Raw genomic sequence first — 10084 nt, 5'->3', positions numbered from 1 at the left:
AAAATTGTTTTAAAGATATGATGCCATTACGACTTTTTACAGCCTCTTCAGCGCATGAAAAGTTTGAAAAAAAAAAAAAAAATGTGTTCTGTCTCCATGATGTTTAATGGTCTGACAAAGATCTGCTTCTTTTGCTGAGATTCTGCCGATTTCGCTCCAAAGCTGTTCAGGAGTTTTCAGGGTGTTTCCTTGACGTGCTCTTTGCTCCCTTTAAAATCCGTCTTTGACTTCCAAAAAACATAAACCAGGATGATCAAAACCTCTACTGCAAAAAGAACAAAAGAGACTCTCAGAAATATTAAACGAGGGGAAAATGTGTGCAATCTGTACAGTATACATTTTAAAAAAAATTTTTTGTTTTACCTGTTGTGTCTGAGCAGCAGCACCACAGACAAGGTGCCGTCTGGGAGCGAGTTGAAGACTCTACTCAGTCGGCGGTCCAGCTTATTCAGGAGGCTCGCTTCCTGATTCTACATGAGACAAAGTGGAGCCTTGATGTGCTCAACATAATAAATACATCAATAAAAATGCTACTTTTGATGTGCATTTCATATTAAATTAGACTGAATCCCAAATCATTTACAGTTCAAACTGGTTGCCTGACCTTCAGGTTGGATCTAGTTTTCACCTTAACTAAACTGTCACACCCATTTAATGTTAATGATCCGTACTCACCTGTTAGCAGCACATTGTTATTCACTGGTGCTGATCGATTGAAGAGTGTGGTTTGACTAAGGTTTGCATTTTTAGTTGGTTCAAACTTATACGTTTATAAATAAAGGTTAATAAAAGTTGGAAGAGGAGGTTTCACACCAACACAAAACTCAAAATCTTAGAAGATATTTTGTGGGGTTTAAGTGTGTTTTTGTTTGGTGTAATACCTGAAAGTCACAGTAGGTGGCATCATGTGATTAAAATGTGATTAAAAGGAGTCAGAGGTAACTTCTCAGCAGGTGTGCTGATTGCGCCGCCGGAAACGCGCAATTTTTGACCATCGTCGTTGCTGTTTGTTGTTGAATAATTGCGGCAATTACTTGAAGCTTTTAGTTGGACTAAGTTAACACTGTAAGTGTGCAATATACAATTTCGCATCTTGTTGGAGAGCGCAAGATCAATAAAAGATCAGAAGAACAGCAGGTGTTCGTTCATTGGGTCCACGAAGTGCCACTCAGCAGCCTGCCAGTGGCTTAGGTTAGTTTTGTTTTCTTTATGAAGAACAAGACACTATATTCATAAGTCAGAAACTGCGCTTCAATTAGGAGCCTTAGTCAGTTACGCAGAGGACACAGCACGGAGGATGAGAAAGAAGGACGAGTTCCTGGACGAAACTATCAGCTGATTCATCCGACGGGGACTCCATCACTTCTGGCGCCCATCGCTGGCAGCGAGGTATGAACAGCAGCGCTTCCAACATGGGCATGAGGACTTTTAAAAATACCTTTTAAAAAATTAATTACTTAAACAATTTTATACGTTTAGTTGGAATTTTCAGCCATGGAGGTTGCCTTTTTATCACCTGCGCAAAGCAAGCTGGGTTGATGACGCGGTTGGGTAAACACAGGAAGGCTAACTTTACCTAAGTTGTCGTTTATTATATTGTCATATTGCACTTGACTGGTGTAAATTTAGGCTCGCCTACAGCATTTTTATTTCTATTTCTCAAATAAAGTTTATTGCTATAACTAATAATGGATCAATTTAAGACAGTTATTAACGGGTGAACATAAATAAAGGGGACGTCATGAACAGGTCCTGTCAGTAGTACTACACAACTTATCTTCATTAAGGTGGTGGTATGTAACTTTTCTAATAGAAAATGTATTCTTTTTACATTTGTTACATATGTCATTAAATAATGGAAGTAGTAGATGGGATAATCTGAAAAAAATCAAGGTAACTACAGAAATATACAGCTCAGTATGGAACAACCAATCAGAGCCAGAAGGAGGGTCTTAATGCTGTCAATCGCCCTAAATAGTAAGCATGGCCACCAATGATGGCGGGATAAACAGTTTTCCTAGATAAGTTGTTTCTCCTAATTCGTACATTGAGCAGTGCATACATGAGCATGATTGACAGGACCTGCCTCGTTGCTCTGATTGGTGGATTATTTGTCTCATACTGTCAGGACATAAAGACGTTAAATACTTGGAAAACATAGTTTTTCTAAAACTCACACACCAGCTTTAAACATACTGATACAACTTTAGAAATTAAACAATAATATCACAGCATTTAGCCTCATATCAGTTTCTGGAATTAAAACAGAAAAATTCTTAAGTCGGAATTCTCAGTTTCTGGTTCTGACTTCTGAAGTAAACAAAGAGTATTTACCCTCTGAATCCCACCGTAGGTAAATGAGTCAGGCCTCTGCTCGTCCGCGGCATCCTCCTCTGCGTCTTGCATCTTCCTTGATGTCGCCATGCCAACCCATGAATGTAAGTGTGGTGGAGTCATAGACGGCCAGGTTAGATACCCGGTTTTCAGCAGATGATCTGAGGAGCTGAGTGCCGCGTGTTTGCCATCAGAACTCTCAAACTCTGTCAAACACACACGGTCAGGCTGTACATTTCTGCAAAACGTCTCGTGAACATGAAAGAAAATGAACTACACGTCCTTTACCCACCAATGCGTGCATGCCTTGCATGCATACCGGGCAGCGTGACGCTTTTTATTGACCCAAAGGGACTGAATGCCTCTCTGAGGCTCTCCTCGCTCAGGTCCGGTGCGATGGTGCCGGGATGCAGATGTTTACCGTTTACTTTAGCCGTCTGTAACGAGCCGTTCGTTTGTCTGCCGGGATGGAAACCTGATGGTTTTCCACCCAACAGACGGCCGTTAACTGTAGCAGAAATGCTCAGTCCCTCAGCCACGTCCTTACTCAGTCTGCTGACATAAAGCTGATTGGTGTTGACTCTGTCGCTCATTAGAGCGTCCAGATTCAGGTCCAAGTCCAGCATTGATTCTTTGACAGGCCTCTGCACCTGGAACATTTACAAACACATTAAAAAAAAAAAAAAACATTAAGTTTAAGTACGTAAACATTAGAGGAAGAAGAGAAGAGCAAATGGAGAAGCTCTACCTTGATGGTCTGACCCGACACGCTGAACCCATTCAGAACTTCTAAAGCGAGCGTTGCTCCTTCCAGCATCTGAAACTCCACCTTGGCGTGAATCTGGAAATTAAATTTAAGAAGAAGAAGAAGAAGAAGAAGTGACCAACCTCATCCAGAGACAGTGAAACTCATTCTTTTTTTTTTTTTCTTTATATGATGACAGAACAATCATAAACATGAAATCCACCCTGACTCCTGTGTTCCTCATCTGGACTTTGTGGACTGGCCCGCAACAACTAAACAGCCGCTTCACTTCTCTTTTGGAAAAGTGGACTGGGAACGGCCCGGAAAACACGGTGCACATGTCCCGGAAGACTGCAGAAACCTGCGGATAAAACACACGTTTTGGTACCTTCGAACACCGCCTGCACAACCGCAATGTCTACAGAGCGTGGCGAAGAGCTCACATTGTGATGCAGCTGCTGCTGGTGGTAACGGTGAGCGTAGCTTCTTTTCATATGGTCAGAGAGGGACGAAAAGCGAAGGACGGACAGGAACAAGTGACTCGTCTGGTTCCTGAAGGATGACAGCATCTGCAGAAGGAACGGGATTCAGGGAGATGCTACAGTACTAGAGGTTGTCAGAGCAACTAAATATGTCTGGGTTTTTTTTTTTTCTTGATAAAAGATGAACTAAAGAGGCTGTTAGTTATTCAGAGGGGAGAAAACTGTAACTGTTTAAAATGTTCACCTCTTTGTCAGATCTGTACCAGCGCTGATGGGACAGGTCCAGGTCAACGAAGGCACGCTTTCCCAGAAATGCTACGGGGCGGCTGAGGCTCTGCAAAATGTCTGCAAACCTACGTGAGAGAGAGGGGAGGGGGGAGTTAAGAACTGAAGCAGAAACATGACGCAAGAAAAGTTTCACTGATTTTCTCATTTATTGAGGCAGAGAAAGGAGCAGCTCCTGTTTGGATCAGGATGAAAACGCTTAATGTTGCATTGTGTGAATGTCTGTCCCCCCCTCCATCAGTGAAGCTCACGGGGAATTAAAGGAGGCAAGGCTTGACAAGAAAAAAAAAATCACTTTTTGTGCCAAAATATATTTTCAGAATAAAACAGAATAGAGTACAAACAATCTGCTGGGTTTCCATAGATACAGGGTTCATGTGCTCTACCTGCCGTAAAATTGAAGCATTTTCAAGGTAAGTTTTCAAACTTTTCCAAAGCCACGCAATTCACTATTATGTGACATTTATTACTGTCATTAATAATATATTGTGATAGTATCCTCCATTCTACAGCAGGGACAAAATAAACTAAAATATAACTACATTTAATGTTTTGAAAATTCTCTCCCACACACCTGACTGGTCTGAGAACAAAACAGTAATTTAACAAAAAAAATCCCCAATTTCAACAAGTTTCAACATATAAAATATCAGACCAGCTTTATTTCAATTAGATCAATAAGTCATTGAGGGTTTAGGAATAACAAATACATCACATTAAATAAATTGACTTGTGTTGAGGTAAATGATCTTCCTGCTCAAGTCAAATGCTATAACATATTTTTTTTTTAAAAACTAACTTTACTTTCTGTAACCAATCTTTTCTCTGAGAAAGAAAAAAAACCAGACTTCTCAAACATCTGATTAAAATTCAAGGATTTCAACCCCCTGTACAAACTCTGTAAACAAGAATCTTTTTGGACCAATTTCAGTCATAATCTGAACTTAGCTACATGTGTTTGACACCTAGGATCTACTGGAATGTATGCATGACTGGATTGAAAGTTCAAAAATACTTCATTGACCCCACAAGGGAAATTAAAACTCATTGTACCTCATATTAATTCAAATTCTTCAGAGTTATTATAGATGTACTTTTGTTTTTGTAAAGGCCCATGAGATGGGACTTTACAAAAAGAGCTATATACATCAAACCAAATAGAACAGAACAGATGTCAAGGACATAAAGAGCTGTAAAGATTTCTGCTCACCTGTAACTTGGCGTGGGTTCAGGTGTGCAGTCGGGAGACTCCTCTAAGCTCCACCCCCACAGCTCCTCCAGGTGAAGCTCCACAACCTGCCAGAGTGAACAGGAGGTCGCAGGTTTTAACATCTGTAAAGGACCTGGAGCGTCTGCGCTGTTTGCAAAAAGCGGCCCGTCACCTGGAGCGGCCCCATTCTGATGAAGTACTTGGCCAGATCCAGCGCTGCCACGGCGTCCTCGGTGGGATTGTGACCCCTCTGGTCCTCGGTTTGGATCTGCCTCCTGAGATGCGGGCGGAACAATAACCAACCGTGTGACAGACACGCAGAGACGCTTGAACGGGAACTCACTTCAGCACCGCCTGGGCCAGAACCTTCAGCTTAAACTTCTGTCCGTGTTCTTTCCTGTACAGCAGGGCGGTGTCGATCACGTGAGGATGGATGAGCTGTTGTTGGGGACGGGAAGTCACAACGGTTTTAAAACCACAACTTTTGTGCACTTTTTTTTTGTAGGAATGCACTGATTGCACTTTTCTGGTCGATTACCAGATTAAAGAGCCTGACCTGCCGATATCGATTTTATTTTATTTTTTTAAATGTTGCCGAGTATAGCAAGAAAATGACTCGCAGACTAAGCGAAACAGTAGAGTAAAAATGTTTGCACTCTTTAACTCCCTTCTGAATAGTAGCAAATGTACAAATTCTTCCAAGAAAGTATATAAATCTTTAAACTTACAATAAACCAGCCTTTAGAAAAGATGGAAACTGTAAAGTAACTATAGTTTCCAAAAAAAACTAACTTTGGTTGATGATTATAATCAAACAGAATTTGGTGCTGAAACGTTTACATGCTCTGAGACTGAACATCATGTAAGAATCTTGGTGACTTACTTTGAGTGCTTTGAGGTCATTGTTGAGGGAGTGGCCCACCAGAACGGCATCATCTGGTAACAGTGTCCTGATCTTAGCCTGAACGTCCCGCAGCGTGGTGGTGACCGGTCTTAACATGGCTGCAGTGATGCCTGAGAACCTGATAAACCAAATAACCGTCTACCTTCAGATTCCATTCAAAACGACTATTAATTCAAAAGGGAAATTAAAATATAAGCCATGACAAAACATGCACCTGTACATACCCTCACAGTAGGCTGAGAGTTTGATTAGAGCATGTGTGTGTTTTAGCATTTCTAACTATGCAAAGCCATTTTTTCCAACACATACTACATTGTGAGGGCCTATTAAAAGATATATAGAGGTAATGTATATTTTTATATGTGTATGTGTGTGTGAAGCAGGTTTTTATGTCCTTCTGGGGACCTATTTCTGTCTACAATGGGGGTTGTGTGGACCACTGCTTTTTTGGCGACATTCCTTGGTCCCCATGAGGGGAAAAGCTGTTTTTGGATTAGGTATGTTATGATTAGGGTTAGGCTGTAGAAAATGAATGGAAGTCAATATTAAGTGCCCACAAGACACGAAAACACGACTGTGTGTTTGTGTGTGCTAGCATACCTCGTTAAGTAATCGATGACATGGTTTTGAGGTTTCACCAGCTCATCCAGTAAGCAATTCCCATCACCGTCCACCAGAGAAACACGAGCCAACTCGTTTCCTTTCATTGTCTGACACTGAAACACAACGAGAAACAGACTGGACAATATGAAGACTGAAGCACTACAGTAGTCTAGTTTTTAACCCTGCTGCGGTTTTAGCACGATGCTAACGGTCGGACAGCGGGGAAGCAGGAGAAGTTGTTCTGTCAGACCGTCACTTCCCAAAACCACAAAAAAAAAGAAAAAAAAAAAGAAATCATAAAACCACTGTCTGAGCTCACATACTGTGAGGATGGATGGATGGATGGATGGATGGACGGACGGACGGACTCACCATTTCACAGTCTAGTCCATACAGCGGGCTGTCATCGGTTACACGGACATCGCTGCCTGTGCACAGAAAGTCCTCAAAACCTGGAAGTCCTGCATCAAATGAAGGTGCAGGACACATCTATGTTCAAGAGCAAAACTTTAAAAACACATTGTTTCACTGGGATGGATGAATCAAAAACTAGCTTAGCACTTCACTCACCATGTGAATACAATTTAAAAACAGAGTAAGTTTGTAATACTGAAAACCCCCGAACGAGTGGGAGGTAATGTGGAGGTTTGCTTATTATATATAAAAGATTCAGCTGGAATGAAACTGATTCTCCATCTATTCCTTTAATAAGTTTTATTATGTAAAAAAATCATAACATTTTACAAATTTAAAAATCAAACTAAATTTTTACCCTTGACTGGATAGTGATTCTTTATCATCTGTTGTTGGCTAAGCAGATATGCAGTCAGTCCCCTCCTCTGTGTGCCAAACGCAGTGATAACTGGGTGATACTTCAGAGCTGAAGAAGCAAAAACACACAAAGTTCATCTGATAATTTTTGGTTTTGTTTCTACTGAACCCCCCCGAAACACAACATCATAGCACAAATAAATAGATGTGAATAAATACAAAGGGTTTTCGCAAAGATAATTACACAGAACAAAAGTTTGAAATGGTGATCAATAAGAAAAAGTGAACAGTACATAAGTAGATAAGGGCCACTGAAAAACAATCAGAATTCTGATTAATTTCCATTTTCCTCAGGATTCTAACTTTAATCTAAAAATTCTGACTGTAATCTCGGAATTGTGTCTTTAATTGAAGTGAGAATTTCAACAGAATTCTAACTTCAATTTCCAATTTTTAACTTTAATTTCAAAATTTTGACTTTTTTCTTAGAATTCTGCCTGTAATCCTGAGGTTTTTTTTTTCCATTATCCCTAATCCTCTTCTGTAGAACAGTAATTGATACTTTACAAATTGTTACAGTACATCTTATTTGCTAGTTGTATCCAAAGCAACAACATTCACGCTTCGCCCCTCACCGTCATGAAGCGCCTCCTCTGCTGCAGAAAGACATAAAAAGTCCACCTTAGGAACTTCAAGGCTGAAGATGTCAGATGCCACATCATCAACATCATCAGATGATGAAGTGAAGGAAATTCTCTGTCAGAAACAAATAAAAATAAACTATGAAAGGCATCTACAGTATAATAATCAGAACCGCTATCGTTCCCCTCCAATTCCTCACGGTGGCATAGCTGCTCCGGAGGTGCTCCATCGAAAGGTAGTGGTTGTAGAAGAGACTCTGAGTCACACCGTCCACGATCGCGACATTTATACGGCTGACCTTCTTCTGATGGTGGAGACGACACCAACTGATGTGGACAGGAATGCGGAAACAGCATGAGTCAATCGTGAATGAGTCAGAGACGTAGCCGACAGGAGAAAAGCTACCTCGGTTGTTTGATACCCCTGGATTTCCCCAGAGCAGCAAAATGAAGCAGCTCCATCAGCTGAGCCACGGTGATCGGCTGCCGCAAGCGGTCCAGGCGCACCGACACCTTCGCTGAACCGCAAGGCCGTCGCCGGAGGTCTTCGTCGCCTTCCTCCTCAGTCTTCCTTCTTTTGACGTCCTCCTGAGCAGACGGGGCTTCATTTTGTCTTTTCTTTTTGCCGCTCAGGACGTTTGAAGATGAGGAGCACTCCATGCTCAGGCCGATGTTTCTACAGTTAAGGAAAAGCGTAAAAGAGCATTTGAAATTCACATGGTTTGAATGGGAGTATGGAAGAGGTTGCAAAATTTCTAGTGTAGGTTAGCAGAACTGTGAACAGTTTTTGTGACTTTTCACACTTTAGTGTTCAGAATTAATTACACTTTCTGAACTATTTGAAAGAAGATTTGTTGCATTTTATTTTTACATGTCTGACCAATGTAGGCTGTTTTTTTTTTTTATTTTTTATTTTTTATCAGTTTCAGTTTATTTATTTGACATTGGCTGTTATACTTCTGATGGCACTGACTGAACAAATTAAGGTTGTTTTTACATGTTTGACTAAGCTGTAGGTTAATCGCAACGACAAAAAGATTGCAATATTTATCTATGGTACTGAAATTAAACTTTTTCCTAATAATATGAAAATTCTCCCCAAAGTAGGAGAGTCCAACTGGATATTTACAAACAAATATGTCTTATCTGGAAGATTTGCCAGTCATTGAGACCTACAGGTCTCAGTCAGTCACTGAGCTGATCAAGAACTCTTAGGTATACCAAAATATTCTAGACAGTTTAAGCGGCCATCTATCCAACAGATCAAACTGGGTCCAAACTGGGTCATTAGCAGGACAATGACTCGAAAATACAGCAGCAGATCTACAACACAATGACTGGAAAGAAAAAAAATCAAATCAGGGTGCTGCAAAATTTAGACCTTCAACTGATTGAAACCTTTACAAACTGAAGCAATGATGCCATATTTCCTCCATAAAGATATGAGAGACTGACAAAGTCATTCAAAACACGCTACTTTTGAAAATTCGCGTTGTTATTGTTTGCCTAATTTTGATAACTCATGAGTGTTTTAATCTGACATTGCAGAGCTAAAAGTAAAGAGGGGAATAATGAAGATCTGAGCCAAACATCACACTGCTAAACAATAGCAACCATCATAGCACTTTTTCCACGTAGCCTTTACCTACATAAAATAATGTTAAAATTCAAAGGCTCATTGGTTTAACAGTCCGTGTGTTTCGATTTCACCTCAAACACGACACCCTAAAAGTATTGAAACATGTTAAACCTTAAAGGGAAACTTAAAATTTAAAGAGATTTAGCACATAAAAGTAATTCCGAGCGTAAATTACCAAATATTACGGGTCCAGATGAGTTCCATAGGGACAGAAACACACTTTCAGAGCACGTTACTGGATGTTGTTCAAAGGAGAGGGGAATTGGTGACAACTTCTTAAAACTGCCTTTCAGAATAAACTACCATTGGGTTTTTAGTTTACATTTACTGGATGATTTGAACATTTTCAGACGGTTAATAAATTTTATTCTTTCTTTTATCGTATCTAGATGAAGAAATATTTACCACGTTTTCATTCTTGTTTGCATAAATCTTATAATTACGATAAGTTGTGCTTTTATTTTTGACGT

The 10084-nt window shown here is 40.3% G+C and overlaps 1 protein-coding gene and 1 long non-coding RNA gene across 5 annotated transcripts; one reads left to right on the top strand and one right to left on the bottom strand.

Annotated features, from left to right (window-relative positions):
• Positions 1 to 76: 76 nt before the first annotated feature.
• On the bottom strand, positions 77 to 9897 carry rexo5 (RNA exonuclease 5). 4 transcript variants are annotated; one of them, XM_015051652.1, is made up of 20 exons: positions 9790 to 9897; positions 9615 to 9700; positions 8382 to 8651; positions 8176 to 8302; positions 7970 to 8090; positions 7336 to 7443; positions 6936 to 7024; positions 6561 to 6676; positions 5940 to 6078; positions 5400 to 5494; positions 5229 to 5331; positions 5057 to 5142; positions 3806 to 3914; positions 3523 to 3648; positions 3303 to 3440; positions 3083 to 3175; positions 2627 to 2984; positions 2335 to 2540; positions 364 to 470; positions 77 to 265 (listed from the first exon to the last, which is right to left on the bottom strand). In XM_015051652.1, exons 3-20 carry the CDS (start codon positions 8633 to 8635, stop codon positions 211 to 213), a joined length of 2430 nt encoding a protein of 809 aa, XP_014907138.1. In that variant the 5' UTR covers positions 8636 to 8651; positions 9615 to 9700; positions 9790 to 9897; the 3' UTR covers positions 77 to 210. The 4 variants fall into 4 exon arrangements, with proteins under 4 accessions (XP_014907138.1, XP_014907139.1, XP_014907137.1 ...); XM_015051653.1 differs by having other exon boundaries at positions 9625 to 9700; XM_015051651.1 differs by lacking the exon at positions 9615 to 9700 and having other exon boundaries at positions 9790 to 9896.
• LOC106959229 (uncharacterized) lies at positions 480 to 3422 on the top strand. Its single transcript, XR_001427302.1, has 2 exons — positions 480 to 1389; positions 3279 to 3422. It is a non-coding gene; the product is annotated as an uncharacterized LOC106959229 (long non-coding RNA).
• Positions 9898 to 10084: the final 187 nt, after the last annotated feature.

This window comes from Poecilia latipinna, unplaced genomic scaffold, assembly GCF_001443285.1.
Source record: "Poecilia latipinna isolate Pla-1442-1.1 unplaced genomic scaffold, P_latipinna-1.0 Scaffold1057, whole genome shotgun sequence".
Classification (NCBI taxonomy): Eukaryota; Metazoa; Chordata; class Actinopteri; order Cyprinodontiformes; family Poeciliidae; genus Poecilia; species Poecilia latipinna.
Note: the sequence above shows the minus strand (reverse complement) of the source record. Positions and strands in the feature narration are given on the sequence as shown.

Excerpts from the sequence above, each read along its gene's own strand:
- rexo5 (XM_015051652.1), bottom strand. The coding sequence starts at position 8,635 with ATGGAGTGCTCCTCATCTTCAAACGTCCTGAGCGGCAAAAAGAAAAGA. Across the intron at positions 7,025-7,335 it reads GAATCACTATCCAGTCAAGG|GACTTCCAGGTTTTGAGGAC; the intron begins GTAAAAATTTAG and ends CATTTGATGCAG. Across the intron at positions 6,079-6,560 it reads GTCATCGATTACTTAACGAG|GTTCTCAGGCATCACTGCAG; the intron begins GTATGCTAGCAC and ends TTGGTTTATCAG.